The 20,797-nt window shown below is 43.6% G+C and overlaps 1 protein-coding gene across 1 annotated transcript in view; it reads right to left on the reverse strand.

Moving 5' to 3' along the window:
- ZFAT (zinc finger and AT hook domain containing) overlaps positions 1-20,797 on the reverse strand; it is a 212,266-nt gene that overhangs the window by 38,198 nt on the left and 153,271 nt on the right. Inside the window, exon 12 of the mRNA XM_006830846.1 lies at positions 4,518-4,636. Within this exon, the coding sequence (XP_006830909.1) occupies positions 4,518-4,636 (119 nt within the window). The remainder of the gene's footprint in view (positions 1-4,517; positions 4,637-20,797) is intronic.

Here is a 20,797-nt window from a genome sequence, read left to right on the forward strand (position 1 = left end):
GGATATCATTGCTGACATCAGATGGATATCATTGCTGACATCAGATGGATATCATTGCTGACATCAGATGGATATCATTGCTGACATCAGATGGATCTTGGCTGAAAGCAGAGAATACCAGAAAGATGCTTACCTTTGTTTTTCAGACTATACAAAGGCTTTCAATTGTGTTGATCATGAAAAGCTATGGACAACATTGCTAATAACGGTATTCCAAAACACTTAATTGTGCTTACGAGGAACCTGTACATAGACCAAGAGGCAGTCATTCAAACAGAGCAAGTAAATACCTGAATGGTTTAAAATCAGGAAAACTGTACTCCATGGTTGTATTCTTTCACCACACTTGGTCTGTATGCTGCGTAAATAATACAATAAACTGAGTTATATGAATAACAATGTGCCATCAGGATTGGAGGAAGACTCATGAACAACCTGTGATGTGCAGATGACACAACCTTGCTTGCTGAAAGCAAAGAGGACTTGAAATGCTTACTGATGAAGATGAAAGACCACAGCCTTCAGCATGGGTTGAGCTTCAATGTAAAGAAAACAAAAATCCTCACCACTGGACATATAAATAACACCATGATAAATGGAGAAAAGATTGAAGTTGTCAAAGACTTATTTTGCATGGATCCACTACCCACTCATAGAGGCAGCACTTAAGAAATGAAACGACATATTGCATAAGGCAAATCTGCCACACAAGACCTCTTTAAAGCATCCAAGAACAAAGATGTCAGCTTGAGGACTAAGGTGCGCCTGATCTAAGCCATGGTATTTTCAATAACCTCATACACATGTGAAAGTTGACAGTGAATAAGGAAGATCATAGAAGAATTGATGCATTTGAGCTATGGTGCTGGAGAAGAATATTTAAAGTACCACGGACTGTCAGAAGACCAAACAAATCTGTGTTGGAAGAAGTGCAGCCAGAAGGTTCCTTAGAAGTTACGACAGCCAGACTTCATCTCTCATATTTTGAATAAGATCTCAGGAGGGACCAGTCCCTGGAGAAGGACATCACTGTTGGTAAAGTGAAGTTGTTGTTGTTGTTAAGTGCTGTCAAGTCGGTTCCAATCCATAGTGGCCCTGTATAGGGTTTCCCTGGAACTGCTGGTGAGCTTGAACCACCGACCTTGCAATTCAAACCAACTTTGCAGTCCAGCTCATTAACCCACAGCATCACACCAGGACTCCGGTACAGTGGAGAGTCAGCGAGAACGAGACTCCAGATGAGATGGAGTGGCACAGTGGCAGCAGCATCAGGCACAAGCATGCCAGGGATAGTGAGGAGGGCACAGGCCTGGGCAGTGTTTTGTTCTATGTGCATGAGGTCGCTAAGAGTTGGAACCAACTCAGCAGTACCCTAACAACAACCACATGTATGTATGTATATGTATATATATGCACACATGTACATATGTATATATAGGAGTCCTGTTGTGGCATTGTATGATAAGCACCAGACTGCTAACCATAAGGTCAGCAATTCAAACCTACCACAGTTGTTATGAGTCAGAACTGACTCAACAGCACTTAACAACAATGTGTATATAAAGAGATTTACTTCCCAGGAATGGCTCCCACACGTGTGGAGGCTGTCAAGTCCTAGATCCATGTGTCAGGCATGAGGCTGAAGGCTTCTTCTGACTCATGGGGTTGCAGGGACTGAGGAACCAAATTTGGCACGTCACACAGCAGACGGTTGTCTCACATCCCAAGAACCGGAAGCTGGATATAATGAGTCAGATGCAGGATAAAGAGCCTGGTCAAAGCATCCGTAGATAAGGTGGCTTCCAAATTAATGGAAAAATGGAATGAAAAGATAATTCCACAGACATTTTGAAGCCCCCTCATAAAATGGAAGCAGGCCACAGCCTCAATGAAACACACCTTCTATCCGGTCACAAAATATAATCACATAGTGCTGAGAATCCCAACCCAGCCATGTTGACTCATAGCATTAACATCATGTCTTCCCAGTGTCCTCCCAACTGGGACAGTTCCTCAGTCTTTCCTCGTCTTCTGTGACCTTAACACTTTGAGGAGATCTGGTCAGACATTTTGATAATGAACCTCACGTGGGTGATTCTTGATGTTCCTCATGATGGAATGAGATGAGGATTTTTGTGAAGATCTCCACAAAGTTGAAGTTTCCTGTTCATCACACCATGCTGGGGTGTGGGGGTGCTGTGTAACAACCAGGTGCCTAGTCACTGAGGTTGTTAACCTGGGTCATTTGATTGAGACGGTGTCTCCCAGTTTCCTCCAAGTCACTCCTTTTCCCTTGAGGTCAATAAATGTTTCCGGGGAGATATTTTGAAGCTACACAAATACTCTGTTTCTCCTTAAATGCTTGCCTACTAATTGGAGCTTTTATCACTGATCTTCTCTGCTACAATTAGTACTGTGGTATTCTAATAGTGATTTTCTATTTCCTTATTCTTTCTACATTAGGAGATTCAGAAATTCTGAGGGAAGAGTTGTCGCTTCTCAACCATCATTTATTTTTATCTAACCATTTATTTAGACTGATATGGCCCCATGGGTATTGATTCTATTGTGTGGGTTAGGATCTCATGTGGTTGCTCACAGTGACCCTATATAACAGACTAGAACTGTCTCATCAGGTCTCCTAGACTGTAATCTGTGTAGAAGCAGATCAGCAAGTGCTCGAGGTTCATCTTGTTCATCACTCTTTGCTCTGGAATCAACCATTTTCCAAAGGATTCTGGTTCCTTTTATTGGACAATGTAAGTAGAAACGCAGATCTGAGGATGAAATGTATTCATGGATATCTTAGCACAAAGGGTTACTGAAATACATGGACGAATCATAAGACATGTTTATGGATATATCTACCTAAACCATGTATACACATTATTGTTGCTGTTAAGTGCCGTCGAGGTGGTCCCCACCTATAGCAACCCTGTGTAGGATTTCTAAGGAGCTGCTGATGAACTTGAACCACTGACCTTGTGATTCAAATGACTTTGCAGTCCAGCGCATTAACCCACAGAGCTACACCAGGACTCCATGTATACACTGTTGTTCTTGTTAAGTGCCGCTGAGTCGATTCCGATCCATAGCGACCCTGTACACATACATACCTATAATTATTTCTGCATCTATTTGTCTGCATCTACACACAGGACAATTCATGAGCTCCTATACAAGGGCTTAAGGAGCTCTGGTAGCGTAGTGGTCACGAATCGGGCTGTGAACCTCAAAGCCAGCAGTTCAAAACCACCAGCTGCTCCACAGGAGAAAGATGAGGCTTTCTGCTTCCGTAAGGATTTACAGCCTCAGAAACCCTGTACGGGGTCGTTATGGGTTGGAACTGATTCGAAGGCACTTAACAACAACAACACAAGGGCTTCAAAAATTCATGAAAAATTATATTATCTTATAATTCATTTGCCCACGAACTTTTCAAAGCTTCCTTGTATGTTAAATAAAAAATCAGCATCATAAGGTTCCTTCGAGCTATCCATCGTCCCTTATTTGTAACTTCTTTCTTCACCAGTGAAACACTTGGTTCCCATTTCCAATGTGCACATGGAGTCCTAGTGTGGAGCTGTAGGGTAAGCATTGGACCATAAGGTCAGTTTGAACCACAAGGCTGATGGTTCAAACTCACCAACCGTTCCTCAGAAACCCTATACAGAGTCGCTCGACGGCACTGAACGACAGGTATGCACATAAACTATTTTCAGAATTGCTAACCTACATTACTGTGAGAAACACGTTGAGTACGATAATTTACTAAGAAAACTGTACTTACATACAGTTCTTTTTGCCTTATTGTGGTTAAGTGCTGTTGAGTCCATTCCCACTCATAGCGACCGTGTGGTAAGGTTTCCGAGGAGCAGCTGGTGAGTTTGAACCACCAACCTTGCAGTTAGCAGCCCAGTGCTTATCTTACAGCACAGCACCTGGACTCTTCTTTCCCCTTTAGTGAATTACAATTTTGAAATTTCCCTCGTCTCAGTTTGTAGATGAATTCACTCCTATTTTCTTCTAGTATTAAGAAGACATTAATGTTATTGTGTTTAAAACTCTGGCTACTGAAACTTTTTTCATATAAACTATGAAAAACGGATCTTTTTCTTTTTCCTTAGTGATTTATCTATCTTACATCATTTAGTAAACTGTCCATCTTTTCCCCACCAATGTAAGACAAAAAGAGGTACAACAACAACAAACCCTCTGCAGTCAAATCGATCCCACCTTATAGATGGCCAACTTAGAGGTCATTATCCTGAGATCCAAAATTTCCGTTTACGATTTGGTTCCTTCCACACGGCTATTCTGTTTCACTATTTGTGCCCCATTACCACAGTTTTGGGGAATTGATGTTTCATAGCAGGTCTGAATATCTGATAGGACTGTCCATTTCCCCAAGGTTTAGCGAACTACCATACCATATAGAAAACTAATGTTTCTTCTTCCAAGGACCTTTATAAATACCTTCTTTAGCTCTACAGCAACAGCGCACATTGGAAAGTTACCTCCCACTTGGGGTCTCCTTCGTTCTCCACCAGCTTCAGCGCATGCTTATTTTTCAAGTGCCTGTTGAACTCCCACTTGGTGCCATACACAAAGCTGCAAACAGGACACTTCAAACCACCTGAAAACAGAGGGAAAGATGCATTCAGAGCCCACAGAAACTCAACGTGTCCCCTCTACCACATAGAAACTCAATGCTTTCCCCTTCACCTGGATGTATCCATAACTCAAAGTTTCCTACTCCACCCATCCACATCCATACCACAAAGAAACACAACAGCTGCTCTTCCACCCATATGCATCCATACCGCATAAGAACACAATGTTTCCGACTCCACACAGATTCTTCCAAAACACAAAGAAACCCAACGTCTCCTCCTCTACCCAGATACATCCATACCACCTAAAAACCCTAAAATATCCTCTGCCACCAATATACAACCATACCACATAGAAACCCAATGTTTCCTCTTCCACCTATATACAGCCATACCTCATAGAACCCCTAAAATTTCCTTTGCCTCCAATATACAACCATACCATATAGAAAACGAATGTTTCCTCTTCTACCAATATCCATCCATACCTCATAGAAACCCAGTGTTTCCTATCCATACCTCATAGAAACCAAACATTACCTCCTCCACCCATATACATCCATACCATATAGAAACCCAACGTTTCCTCCTCCATCCATATACATCCAGATCTCATAGAAAGCCAACATTTCCTCCTCCACCCATATATATCCATACCATATAGAAACCCAACAGTTCCTCCTCTACTCATATCCATCCATACCTCATATAAAACCAACATTTCCTCCTCCACCCATATATATCCATACCACATAGAAACCCAACAGTTCCTCCTCTACCCATATCCATCCATACCTCATATAAAACCAACATTTCCTCTTTCACCTGTATATATCCATACCTCATAGAAACCCAATGTTTCCTCCTCATCCACATACATCCATACCTCATAGAAACCCAACGTTTCTGCCTCCACCTATACACATCCAAACCACATAGAAACTCAATGTTCCTCCTCCACCCATATACATCCATACCATTGTTGTTGTTGTTAAGTGCTGTTGAGTTGGTTCTGACCCATAGCGACTGGGTATAGGGTTTCCAAGGAGTGGCTGGTGAGCTTGAACCACCGATCTTGATGTTCAAACAAGTTTGCTGTCTAGTGCATTAACCCACAGTGTCACACCAGAACTCCGGGCCATACCAAATAAAACTCTAACATTTTCTCCTCCACCTAGATACATCTGTACCACACAGAAACACAAAGTTTCCTTCTGCACCTGGACACATCTATACCGCACAGAAATCCCACATTTCGCCCTTCACCCAGGTTCTTCAAATCTACAAAATGCAGTATTTTGTCTCCAACACTTAAATATTCAATTCAAGCTTAACTTTGCATTTAAGCAGATTAGCAATAATATATGTTTTGAGGTACTTTTTTTCCCCTTTATTGACTAAGCATTAGCAGAGAGTCTAATATGTGCTTGATATTTTAAGTACCAGAGAGGAATACGGTAATTCCTTTTGTATATATGGCTGTATAAATGGGTATATAAATGGCTGAAATCATCTTTTCATTTTTCCCTTTGCAATTAACAACGAATGTAGACAGGGGATAAAAAACAAAATAAAACAAAAGCAATGGAAGGGCCATGGCAGCTTTCTCAATATCTTTTGTCCCAAAATACTTCAGAATGAAAACCAGATTTGGGGCTTCTTCCCGGCAGAAATGAAGTCACTGCTAGAAGCCCCCCACCCCCATGAATTTCCCAGCAAAGAACAAGTTAAGAGAGCTGCTCAAGTCCTCAAAGGTCGCTATTTATCTAACTGATTCGATTTTGCCCATGTTCTCGGAAGTGTTTGGGTGTTTTAATTAAGAAAATGCACTATTCTAGGTTTAAAAACTGAAAGAAAAATTGAGAGATTTGCATAAAAGACTATTTTTCGAGAATTAAACCAGTTGAGGCTGGATAAAGATTACTTTAAACAAGTTATGCCTTAGGAGCAAGCTAGAGCCTCAGGAGGCCCAAGTCAAGCCTACTGACCGGTGACCTGGGTCCAGAGTCCCTCTCGCCATGACTGTCTGAAACGCTGAGGCTCACACTCTAAGGCGTAAACTGCTGCGGCCACCCATTCCTCCTTCCCTGCTCCCTTTCGGTTTTCTCTATTGTGACTGCATAGCTTCTCTTCTCCACGTCAGCCCTTTTGACACACTTAGTCTCAGAATCCAGGGGCAAAATCCCCTACCTTGGCCTCACCACAGAGAGTACGTGCCTCCCCACAGCCTATCCTTAACCCACACTCCAGGTGAGGAGGCAGCCAGGAGCAGGGTGGCAATGCCACCTCCACCAGAGAACAAGAGCGTTTCCTAGCTCCGTGCCTCCCCACACTCTATCCTTAACCCACACTCCAGGTGAGGAGGCAGCCAGGAGCAGGGTGGCAATGCCACCTCCACCAGAGAACAAGAGCGTTTCCTAGCTCCGTGCCTCCATCCACAGTGCCAGACCCACCACATCCCAATCTCTCCAGCTAAAATGTATCTGATGTTGCCATTGCTGTTATTTGCCAGTGAACAAGCTCCTACTCAAGGCAACCCTCAGACAAGAGAACAAAGCATTGTGCGGTCACCTGCCACCATCATGATCATTGGCAAGCGGATGATATTCTGACTGTAAAAACAGTTCATTTTAATGCCACAACCTCACAGTTCTTTGACCTCTTGTATCCCAAGAGTCTTCTCTACAATACCATTATTTGTGAAATCTTACTCATTCATGCAATTATTTAGTGCTATGTTGGCAGTGGTGTATGCGGGACAAAGCCTGCTTCTGTAAAACCCAAACCATTTGCTGCCAAGTCCATTCCAACTCACAGCAAGCTTGTAGGGACCTATACCCACTGCCATCAAGTGGATTCCAACTCATAGTGATACTGTAGAGAGTTTCCTGAGACTGTAAATCTTTAATGGAAACAACAGCTTCATTTTCTTCCTGCAGAACTAGTGGATTTGAACTGCCAACCTTGCAGTTAGCAGCTAATGCGTTGCCCACCACACCACTGGGGCTCCTTTACAATCTAGGGGCAATTCTATTCAGCCCTAAAGGGGCTTGATGAGTCAGAGTCAATTCAATGGCAGTTAGTTTGAATTGTTTGCTTTTGTTGTTGTGTGTCATTGAGTTGATTCTGACTCATATCAACCCTACAGGACACAGTAGAAATATCCCACAGGACTTAGTAGGCTATAATCCTCTGGTAGTGTTGTGGTTACAAACTAGGCTACTAATCAAACGGTCAGCAGTTCGAAACTACCAGCTGTTCCGTTGGAAGAAGAAACGTTGGGTTTCTATGAGGTATGGATGTATAGGTTTGGAAGAGGAAATGTTGTGTTTCTATGAGATATGGATGTATAGGTTTGGAAGAGGAAACGCTGGGTTTCTATGAGGTATGGATGTATAGGTTTAGAAGAGGAAACGTTGGGTTTCTAAGAGGTATGGATATATATAGGTGGAAGAGGAAACGTTGGGTTTCTTTCTATGAGGTATGGATGGATATGGGTGGATGGGAAACACTGGGTTCCATGAGGTATGGATGGATGTAGGTAGAAGAGGAAATGGTCGTTTTCTATATGGCATAGTTGTATATGGAGTCCTGGTGTGGTGCTGTGGGTTAATGCTCTAGACTGCAAAGTCGGTTTGAACTGTAAGGTTGGTGGTTGAAGCTCACCAGTCGCTCCTTGGAAACCCTCTACAGGGTCACTATGGTTTGGAACCGACTTGATGGCACTTAACAACAACAAAAGGTTTACAGCCTTGGAACCCTGTACAGGGTCGCTATGAGTCGGAACCAATTCCACGGCATATAACAACAACAATCTTTAATAGAAGCAGACTGTCACACAGCTTTGTCCTATAAAGCAGCTGGTGGGTTTGAACCAATGACCTTTGAGTTTGCAGCAAACACTTAACCACTGTGCCACCAGGTATCCTTTAGTACCTTGTACAGAGCTAAACCCACACACCCCTCTCTAACGGCTGTCTGCCAACATGCTCTCACTCACATTCTTACATTGACTTCTTGGGATCTTCTAGTTTGTGCCCTCGTCCAGTGTCCCCCAATCCACCAGAGCCCTTCCATAGCCACTTCCCTCTCAAAACAGCTATCTCCTGTATTCTTTATGTATTTTCAGCTTTTTATTGTTGAGTGTAAGTTTACAGAGCAGGTGATCAGTTTTACATTCAACAAATCCCTTTTTTTTTTTCATCTTCAGTGTAATCCCCTAATGGAACATCACTTATCCCACTTCCTCCCTGTGTTCCATCTCTACCGCCTTCTTGTCCTTATGAATTTGGTCCGTAGGTAAATGCTGCCTTTTTGATATTGAATGGTTGATCATACTACGGTGGGCAAACCTCACTAGTGTTGGCCCCTCTAGATACCTATCCATTGTTGGTGTTAAGTTCCGTCGAGTAAATTGCAAGTCATAGTGACCCTGTAAAGGATTTCTGAGGAGAGGCTGGTGGGCTTGAATTGCTGACGATAGCATGGCGAAAACTGATCCCAGGGGGCTAAATTCAGTTCCGGACCTGAAGAGTGACCAAGGGTCATATCTGACCAGTAAACCTGGCTTTAGAGATTTGAGTTTGGGTCCACATTTTCTCCTGCTCTATCCAGGACCTTCTAATCGGATCCACTTCAGAGTGTTGGCAGTGGTAGCCGGGCACCATCTAGTTTCTTCTGGTCTTGGGGTCATGGAGACTGATGTTCACAAGTTCCATAGTCCACTGGACTAACTGTTTCTAAGTGCCTTCAGTTTTCATCACTTTTCTTTCCTCCACGCAGAGAAAGAACAATAGTTGTACCTTAGATGGCCACTCATGAGCTTTTAAGATCGCAGTCGCTACTCACTTAAGTAGGATACAAAACAATGTGTGGACTTTGTTATACCAACTGACCATGGTGTCCTTTGAGGCGATGGTCCTGAGCCCTGAGGCATGGCCCACACCTTTCAACTTTTACAGATAAAACTCTCAGCATCCTTGTAAACCTTCAGGGCAAATCCACAGCCTAGAAGTTAATAATGACACTGGCATCCAATGAATAGAGGTCAGGGGTGCTGTTGAACATCCTACAATGCACAGGACAACACCCCCACCACCACCACCACCACCACCACCAAACATACACAAAGCACAACTACTGACTTTGGAATTTGTCAGCGGTAGCAAACTGAGACGTTTCCTCTTAGAACACACCGATTTGTCCTCAGTTACTCTCCTGGCAAGGTACATGTCAAAATCACAAACTGACTCCCTCATGGATCAATCCAATGGACACATTTTGTGAGTTATTGTCCCATTAATGTCACTACTATAACCACCACCAGTAGCAATAATGATGAGGACACATATTTGCCATGACTTGTGCAGTTATCATGTGTCAGACACCTCACATGTGGAACTGTGTGTCCAGGCAAGATTACCACGGTTCCTACAGAGACTCAGGATGGTAAAGCAATATTTCTGATGCCGTATTACAAAACCAAGAACTGAACAAGACCCTCTAGCTACACAGTGTACCACCTTAACTCCCAGGTTCTGCTCTTGTCCAAATTGAACCACACAATGCTGACTATATTCCCGAGCCACAAACTAGTCTTCCTGGTAGGAACAGACTATCCAATCTGCATGGTAGGCATGGTCTTACTCGTGCTTACTTTCTGACATGTAATGAACAATCTCATGTGGGTTTTATAGATCAGTAAATAAGCACAAGTCACCCCCACTTACTTTGCTGACTCAGACCTCCATCCCTGTCAGAAGCTCTGAAGAGGCTCTGATTTTATAAGAAGGGGCTGTGGGTCTGGGAGAAAGACAGATGCCAGTCAGACCTAAAGCAGAATCTTTGATGTGGTAAAAAAAAAAAAAAAAGGCATTTCACAGCAAGTTAGTAGTGAGCACAAGTCAGCTCGTGCCTACCCTGCGGACTGAGGAACTTGGCACTGCATCCTATACTTCTGTGAGAACATCCACTCCTGGGTCTTTGTAACAAGCCTCACTCCGACTACCAGTCCCCGGTCGCATGAACACTCAGCCTGTTTACCTCCGATGGACATATCAGGGATGCCCAAACCAGCCCTTTCCTCCAGCACATACGTGCCCTGGACCAGTGACCCCAGTGACCACTGAATGCATCCCAGCCACATCGATCGTGGCTAACCAGGCACCACGAGGGCATGGAGGAAATGGTGCCCCAAATGGTGCCCCCGTGTCATTATGGTCTTTACAAACGAGCTAGTCTCACGGGGGGGACCCGCCCAATTTAAACATCTCCCTGATGCTCCGGAATCAATTCTATGCCCGTGGAATCTATACAGGGCACACTGGGTAACTGGGGTGTCGGTCACCTGAGGTGCAGGAGGGTCCTCCAGTCATGGCCAGAAATGGAGACCAGAGCAAACGGCCAACAGCACATCCCCTAATAGCTCCAGTTCCCTGCTGTCCAGCTGCCCACCCGAGGAGAAGACCGTAAGTCCAACACACAGATATATTTATGTTCCAGAAGATTCCACAGGACAGGCGGTTGAAATGCATGTGCATTTTCTCAACCTTAAACACACTTCACTGTTTTTAAGGCAACTTAACATGTGCTTGCTCTTTGTTGCCCAGAGAACAAACTTCGTCTCCAGCCTTTGTGAGTACATATCCCTCATTTAAAATGGTGTGTTTCTTCTGGTCGTCTTTTTAAAGCCCCTATGGTGTGACGGAACCTCCCTCCCTTCTCTTCTGATAAAGCTGGTGGTACTTCTCCCACAAGACTTAAATATGCTGCAGAAGAGAAAGCAAATGACCTAAGGTTAAGCTTAGGCTTGAAAACACAAAGTTAAAGATTCCTTCTAGGGAAATGTTTAAAAGAAAACTAACTTAGAGAGGGAAAACTTCCTTCTATTAATCTTAAATTCAACTTACTAGGATAATGCCCCCCACATTAATTAAACCTTCAACCTCTGCCATAGTGAGTTTAAAGAGCAACAAATGAAAACATGCACTCTAGACAGAAATGTACAATGATGCCAGTTAACTGACATCAAAGCTGAGAGAAATTCATTTCTATCTCAATTCATTACAGTCAGAGGCAGAGCACGGTAAAGGCCAATGGTGCCCTGGGTGAGTTTACTCTCAGCACTGACACTAAGTACACACCATAAAAACTGCTGATGACACCGGCATTACAGCTCCCAAGGACCGACAGACCGGGCAGCAGGACTGAACTTGAGAGGTAATCTCAAAACCCATCGCGGCAGCCTGTTTCTGGAACGCAATATATTCCGGAGGAGTTTCAGGCATGAAAATATTTGCACTTCTTTACGGTGGCTGATATGATTGAAAATTCCATTTTCCTTTCAATAACATAACTCCCGGGATGGGGACAGCTAGAAGACTTGCTCAGGGGACCCAAAGCCACTTCCTCATCTCTTGGATCTTAGTTTTCTATGAAATAGAAAATGCTAAAGTCCATAATAATGAAAAATGTATTGTGGTAGAGGGAATAATGGTCCCCAAGATGTCCAAATCCAATCCCCAGGACCTGGGCATACATCTCCTTACATGGCAAACAAAGTGGCTTTGCAATTAGGAATAAGTTAAATATCTAGAGATGCGAGAAGGACAGCTAGGACTGTCCAGGGGAGACAGGGCAGCCACAAAGGTCCTGGCTAGTGATGGGGAGAGGGGGCCGGAGTAACGCTCACAGTAGTGTCGGGGGACAAAGACTCCATGGGCCATTGCTCGCTTTGAAGATGGACGAAGGAACCAGGAACCAGGAATGAAGGCAAAATGCGAGAAAGATGGAAAAGGCAAGAAAACAGATTCTCTCCTAGAGCCTCCACCTGGATGTATGGACTTGCAGAAACCCTTACCCTAGCTGGGTGAGACCTGTCTCAGACTTCTGACCACCAGCACTGGGAGACAATGAATCTGGCCACCGTGTGAGACTATTTGCCACAGCAGCCACAGGAAAGGGATGCAGGCACTAGAGGGGATCTGGGACAGAGTGGCTTAGTTATCAAAGGAGGATAGATGTGGGGTCTCTGCTTTGTAATGTTAACAGTGAGACAAGGGACTGGGCTGTGTGGATGGTCTCATTGCCCTGGCTGCCTCCTGTCTGTCCTGGAGCCCAGCCCGACACCAGGAAATGTGGCAAAGGGACCTTGCTTGTCATGTGGGAGTCACCTGTAAGTCCTGCAGTAGAGGGTTCCTGTCTCACACTTAACCCTGGGGTTCTTTCTCTTGATTTGTTCCTCAAATTCCAGCCTTCCTCTCTCTGCACAAGGTCCCCAAGAGAAACAGTAAAGGAAACGACAAACCAAATCCATTGTTATCCAGCAGATTCTGACTCATTGCCACCCTATAGGATGGAGCAGGACTGCGTCCTACAGTTTCCCAGGCTGTCATCTTCACAGAAGCAAACTGCCCTTGTGCGCGTTCCAAAACTCTTGCGTGACTTGAGGGAGTGTGCTGAGGCCACTGGACAATGACCATATGCTGCAGTCACCTCTTCACCCCACTAGGAGTTCCAGGAAGGAATCCGTAACTGGACTTAGCACTGAGCCCCATCCGCCCTCATAGCCTGTGGCTGAGTGAGCCAATCTCTGCCAGAGTAAAAGGAGGAAAGAGGCAGGTACACAGAAACAGTGCAAGTCTGCTTCCCTTAAGCACATAAACATGGGTCGTGTGGGAGACAGCTCTGAATCCATATGAATGAGCAGGTGATGAGCAGAGAGCAAGAAACAAGTGATCATCAACCTATCTGCCTCCAACTCTCAGCTGTAGAAAAAATATAAACAGGCAGCAAAGGGCCCAGACCAATGCTAGTTATCCACAGGTGAAGAGTTTAGAGGGGGGAGGTGTGTCCTGAGGGGTCCAGCTGACAGGACCGGCAGACCTTCCACATGCCCGCAGAGCTGGAAATAACTCTGGAGCTCACAAGCTGGCTGCTCACTTGCCTTCCCAACTCCACACACGGTGATGTCCTGTTGGGAGCATTCACTCAATGACAACTGGCAAAAGCCTACACCCTGTCTTAACAGAAAGCCAACTTTACAGGTTTACATAGACCAGTGGGTCCACCTGAGCAGCCACTATTCCCAACCAGCTTCTGGAAACCACTGAACACAGCAAACTCCACAAAAAAAATGTCACGGTAACTTCCTTCAGGAACCCAAAGAGGACGGAAATGTCCCATCTGAGAAAATCTCAGCTCCTGCTAGGCCACCATCCCAATCTCCTCCACACTACCGTACTCGGATTGACACCCTTCCCAGAATCCTCTGAGGCACCGTGAGCAAGAGGCTCTGCTTGTCACCGAATGGCTTTGTGAATGTCCCAGCATGGTGAGAGTTGAAACATATTAATGGTGTTTGAACTCTGCACATGGTTTAAGAACAATGTAATATCATTTCATGAAAACATTTTTTTCATGCTTTTTTTTATTATTATGGAATTACTTTAATATCACTCCATATAAAACAAGGACTTATAGATCCCATGAAGATATTTTTTGGGAGTTAGCAAAGGGAGAAATAATAAAATCAAATGGGGATAGGGAGTTTTGTTTGAAAGCAATCAAAAGAAAATAAAAAATAATTCAGCATTTTCAGCCCAGTAATTTACTCTGGCCTTATTTTCTCCCTCCATTCTCCTTCTTTCCCTCTCCCAGGCACAAGAACTGTTAATACCAAGCCAGCTCTCTGATTCTAGACACCCTGCTCCCCGTAAAGCACCATGTCACAATGTCCCTGAAGATCCAGTGATATACATGTTGCATCTTTCCTCAACATGTTCCTCTGCAGGGGCAGAAATATGAATATGGTGTGACACTGTGGGTTAATGCACTAGATTGCAAAGTCGGTTTGAACTGCAAGGTCAGCGGTTCAAGCTCACCAGCCACTCCTCGGAAGCCCTATAGAGGTTTGCTGTGGGTCAGACCAACTCAATGGCACTTAACAATGACAACAACATCATACAGGTGTCCTGATATAGAATGAGAACTGGATTGGTAACCTGAAGGTCAATGGTTCAAGTCTACCAGCTGCTCCATGGAAACCCTATACAGGGTCACTATGAGTCAGAATCGACTCAGCAGCACTTCATATCAACAACAACATGTATGTGTATGTGTATATATGAATATATATATATAGAGAGAGAGAGAGACAGAGAGAGACAGAGAGAGAGAGAGACAGAGAGACAGAGAGAGAGAGTCCTGGTATATATACTCTGGATCAGCACTAGACTGCTAACTGAGAGGTCAATGGTTCAAACCCACCAGGTGCTCCTTGGAAACCCTATACAGAGTCGCTATGAGTTGGAACCGATCCAACGGTCCTCAGCAAAACACCATATATGTATATATACAGGGAACCCTGGTAGCACAGTGGGTGAGTGTTGGGCTACTAAGCATTAGAAAGGTCAGCAGTTCAAACCCACTGGCTGCTCTGCGGGAGAAAGATGAGGCTATTTGCTTCCATAAAGATTTACAGCCCCGGAAACCGGAGGGAAGTACGATTTTGCCACAGGCACAGGGATGCTGTGAGTCAGGATCAACTTGATGGCATTGGGGAACACATACAGAAAGGTCACAACTGACTCCATAGCAATGCACTTGGTTTTTCCTGTCTGTCTAAGGAGCCCAAGTGTGGCGCTGCAGGTAACTGTGCTGCACTGCCAAGTCGGTTTGAACCACAAGGTCGACGGTTCAAGCTCACCAGCCGTTCCTCGGAAACCCTATATGTGGTCACTGTATGTCAGAACCAACTTGACTGCACTTAACAACAACAATAAGGAGCCCTTGTTCATCTAGCAGTTCACAGTATATTTAATATTGTTCATCAGCACCATAGTTCAAAGACATCAACGCTTCTTCAGTCTTCTTCTGATCACTCTGACATGCTTGGGTCAGGAGCACCTTAGTCTTCAGAGTGACATCTTTGCTTTAAACATTTTAGCAAGGTCTTTTGTGGCAGATTTTCCCAATGCAATATGTCATTTGATTTCTTGGCTACCGCTTCTATGGGAAGAGATGTCCACTTGAGAACTAAGGTGCACCTAACACAAGCCACGGTATTTTCAGTCACCTCGTATGCAAGTGAAAATGGGACGATGAATAAGGAGGATGGTGGAAAATGAATGACTTTGAATTATGGTGTTGGTGAATTGGTGAAGAATCTTGAAAGTCCCATGGGCTGCCAGAAGAACAAACAAACCTATCTTGGAGGAAGTACAGCCAGACTGCTCCTTAGAAGACAGGATGGCGAGGTTTCCTCTCTTGTAATCTGGATGTATCATCAGGAAGAACCAGCCTCTGGAGAAGGATAGCATGCTTGGAAAAGTGAACTGTCAGTGATCAAGGTCAGTAACAAGGGCTCAAACAACTGTGGGGATGGCACAGGACTTTGTTCTGACCTACACAGGACCACTATGAGTGGGGACCTACTCAACAGCACTTCACAACAAACTTCCAAAGGCACTATCTGTGGATCCAAGGAAAATTAAATCCTTGACAATTTCAATATTTTCTCCATTTATCATGATATTGTTTGCTGGTAACAGTTGTAAGGAGTTTGTTCTCATTTTGCTGAGATGTAATCCATACTGAAGGCTGTACATGACTCAGTGCGCTTCAAATTTTCTTTGCTTCCTGCAACCAAAATGCATCATCTACACTTGCATGGTTGCTCATGAACCTTTGTCCAATCCTAATGACACATTCTTCTTTATATAGTCTACTTTCTCAGATTATTTGCTCAGCATACAGACTGAATAAGTACAATGAAAGGATACAACCCTGATGCTACACACATTGTCTGATTTTAAACCATACAGTATCCCCTTGCTCTATTAGAACAACTGCCTCTTGATCTACGTGCAAGTCCCGCATGAGCATAATTAGGTGTTCAGAATTTCTACTCTTCACAGTGTTGGCCCTAATTTGCTGTGATCTACACAATCAAATGCCTTTGCACAGTCAATGAAACACAACTAAACACCTTCCTGGTATTTTTTGTTTCAGCCAAGAGCTATGTGACATCAGCAATGGTATCCCTAGATCTATGTCTTCTGAACCTGGTGTAGATTTCTGGCAGTTCCCTCAATGTGTCACTGCAACCATTTTTAAATGATCATCAGCAAAAATTTACCTGTTTGTGATATTAATGATATTGCCTGATAATTTCTACATTCTGTTGGACTGCCTTTCTTTGGAATGGGCACAACTGTGGATCTCTTCCAGTCAGTTGGCCTAGTAGCTATCTTCCAAATTTCTCGTCATAGATGTAGTGAGTGCTTCCAATGTTGCACTCATATGTTGAACCATCTTAATTTGTATTCCTGAAATATCTCAATTGGTATTCCATCAATTCCTAGATGCTTCTTTTTTTTAACCTTTTTTTGTGAATTGAGTGAAAATTTACAGAGCAGATCACCAGTTTTATACTCAACAAATCATATATTTTGTTCATTTCAATTACTGTAATCCCTCCATGTAAAAACAGTTATTCTAATTCCTCCCATTCCACCCTCCTTCCCATCCCTTCACAATATTGTCTTTAGGTAAATGTTTCTCTTTTGATGTTGAGTGGTTGGGCACAACTTACTAGTGTTGTTATTTCCCATATATACCTAGATGGCCAAACTTTGTCTCTCATACTTCAGACATGTTGTCACTGGAGAAGGATATCATGTTTGGTAAGGCAGAGGGTCTGAGAAAAAGAGCAAGACCCCCAGCAAGATGGATTGGCAAAGTGGCAGCATCAATGGGCTCAAGCATGGCAACAATTGTGAGATTGGCCCAGGATAGGGTAGTGTTTCATTCTGTTGTATATATGGTCACTTATGAGTCTGTACCAACTGGATAGCACCTAACAATAACAACAACTGCTTCACAGACCACTCATCTGTTAGTCTGTCATATCGTGGTAGCTTGTGTATTGCTGTGATTCTGGAAGCTATGCAAAGGATATTTTAAATACCATCAGGGCCACCCATGGTGGAAAGGTTTCAGATGAGCTTCCAGACAAAGACAAACCAGGAAGAAGGAAAGACAAACTACTTCCGACTATTTAGTCACTGAACACCTTATGAATAGCAGAGAAACACTGTCAGATATAGTGCCAGAAAATGAGCCACTCAGGTTGGAAGGTACTCAAAATGAGACTGGGGAAGAGCTGCCTCCTCAAGGTAGAGTTGACTGTGATGACGTGAATGGAGTAAAGCCCATGGAAGTAAAGCCTGAGGAACCCTCATTTGCTGATGGGGCACAACTCAGAACGAAGAGAAACAGCTGTAAACATCCATTAATAATTGGAATATGGAATGTATGAAGTATGAACCTAGGAAAATTGGAAATTGTCTAAAATGAAATGGATTGCATAAACATTGATATCCTAGGCATTCGTGAGTTGAAATGGACTGGTATTGGCCATTTTGAATCTGACAACCACATGGTTTACTATGCCGGGAATGACAAATTGAAGAGAAATGGTGTCGCATTCATCGTCAAAAAGAACATATCAAGATCTGTCATGAGGCTGGGGTGTATGGAGTGGGGTGAGGGGAGGGACAGAAAAGTGGAGCACAGGGTAGGGAACAGGCACAGGATAATTTGGATGCTAGGAGGGAGGCAATGCACAAGGGGCAGAGGAAAGGAAGAACAAGGCAGATGGGAGAACATTTAGGCAGGTGTGCATGGGCTAAGTGGGACAGAGGTAAATAATGTTTTTAAGTCAACCTTGGAACAACAGGGCTCTGGGATACAGGGATTGAGGCATGGTTTCAATGGGTGAAAGAGGAGAAATAATGTTAAGCTACTTGGCTGTCTTTTGAATCTTGGTTTCCCTTGCCTACTATTGTAAAATAGACACTTGAGGGAGAGAGAAAGGAATAGCCAGAAATATCACCATAGAAAGCTTGTCAGTACACCTTCAGCCTATAACTGATTGGAACACTAAAATGGGGGTAGAACTTGCCCGGTGAAGGAGGCTTCCCGCAGAGCCTTTGCATTGCATAAGTCCATAGTGGGGTTCCTGATTCCCATCCAGAATTTTCTGAGGTAGGAAATTTCCACTTGAAAAGATAAGCAGACCAGCCTGGAGATGCTAGAAGACCAGAAGATACTTCTTGAAAGAAAGACCAGGAGGAAAAATACAAAACAATAACGGCAGTCCGACTGACTACTACAAGAACAAGCAAATTGTTCGCCCGGGAGCGAACCCCATTCCAACACTGAGACTCTAGGGGACTACACAAGCTGGCATGTGGTCTTGCTGGTGACAACATTAGTCTACTGTTAAGGGGAAGTGAGGGAAAACCAGCAATGAAGTTGTGAGCTAAGTCCGACCACGTTCAATAGATTCCTGTCAACCTTGGTTGAGACCTCGTTGGCCAGCAGTATGGCGAGACCTAGGGACTTCTGGCCCAGGGGCAAGGACATGGCCACAGAGGACTAGAGCAGCGAGTGAAGTATCCAGCTGATATGAAGTGAGGGGAGATGCACAAGAACACCCATACTTCCAGATAGTACCTATTTGACCTGGCTTCAATGGCTGGATGATCAGAACTCGACTAGAGGAAGAAAGAAGAAGGAAAATTGAGTAATCTGCTACAATTTGATGAATATGACCTATACTTATGGATGTAGTAGCTCAAAAGAGGGAACGTATCTTTACAGCGAGGATCATTCCCACCCCCTTGGTACACATGATTGACAAGGATGGGCAATTTAAACATTGGCTACCCAAAATGGAGGGACTACAAAGGCACTAAGCTTATAAGCTTCCAAGAGGGAGCCTAGTTTCAGAGAGTTCAGGGAAAGGTAGACTCTCCACTGAGTGGTTTCTAACTTGTCTAGATGGGGCTGGTGAAAGGAGATGGAGATAAGACTCTTGTGGTTCAATAGTGAATAATTGCTATCAGGACTGACTGTGAGGGTTGGAAATGTAAAGGCAAACGTTTTGTAGCAAAAGGTAGGGAGTGGTTGATTTTGCAGTCCAGGAAAAGAGGACCCTGGGACTATCAAGGGAGAAGAGCGGATTGCAGGACCCTACCCAGAGAAACAGTGACATCAGAGATGGAGACAGATGATGACGTGGAGAGATGGAGCGGCTGGGGACTCTGGACACAGGGAGGGAGAGGGTCTGTGGGATGACAGCCGGGGGTCAGGCTTGAGGGGTGTACCCTTTGGATGTTTTGTGGTGCATGGAGGGGATTGTAATTATTGCAATGAAACAGAATACGACGGGATGAATGTAAAGCTGATGTTCTCCCATGTAAACTATCACAAAATTCACAATAAAAACTTATTTAAAAAAAAAAAAAAAAAGATCAGTCATGAGGTACAATGCTGTCTGTGATAGGATAATACCCATGCACCTACAGGGAAAACTAGTTAATACCATTTTTATTCAAATTTACGCATCAACCACTAAAGCCAGTGAGGATGAAACAGAGAAGAATTCTACCAACTTTTTCAATCTGACATTGATCTAACATGCAATCCAGATATATTGATAGAAATGATGCTGTAGATCACATGGTAGAATTCTGCAAAACCAATGATTTGTTCATTTCAAATACCTTTTTTAAACAGCATAAGAGATTACTATACACATGGACCTCACCAGATGCAATACATAGAAATCAAAGTGATTACATCTGTATAAAGAGAAGGTGGAAAAGCTCCGAATCATCAGCCAAAACGATGCCAGGGGCAGACTGTGGAACAGACCATCAATTGCTTGTATGCAAATTCAAACTGAAGCTGAAGAAAGTGAAAACAAATCCACGAGAGACAAAATACGACCTTGAATATATCCTACTTGAATTTAGAGATCATCTCAAGAACAGATGTGATACATTAGATACTAAAGACCAAAGACCAGAAGATTTAGGAGATGACATCAAGAACATCATACAGGAAGAAAGAAAAAGTCATTAAGAAGACAAGAAAGAAGGAAAAGATCAACATGGATGTCAGAAGAGACTCTGAAACTTGCTCTCAAGTGTAGAGATGCTAAAGCAAATGGAAAAAATGAGGAGGTACTAGAGCTGAACAGAAAATTTCAAAGGTCAGCTTGAGAAGACAAAGTCAAATATTATAATGAAATGGGCAAAGATGTGGAGTTAGAAAAACCAAAAGGGAAAAACATGCTCAGCATTTTTCAAGCTGGGGGAACTGAAGAAAAATTCAAG

The sequence above is a fragment of the Chrysochloris asiatica genome, unplaced genomic scaffold, assembly GCF_000296735.1.
Source record: "Chrysochloris asiatica unplaced genomic scaffold, ChrAsi1.0 scaffold00001, whole genome shotgun sequence".
NCBI lineage: Eukaryota > Metazoa > Chordata > Mammalia > Afrosoricida > Chrysochloridae > Chrysochloris > Chrysochloris asiatica.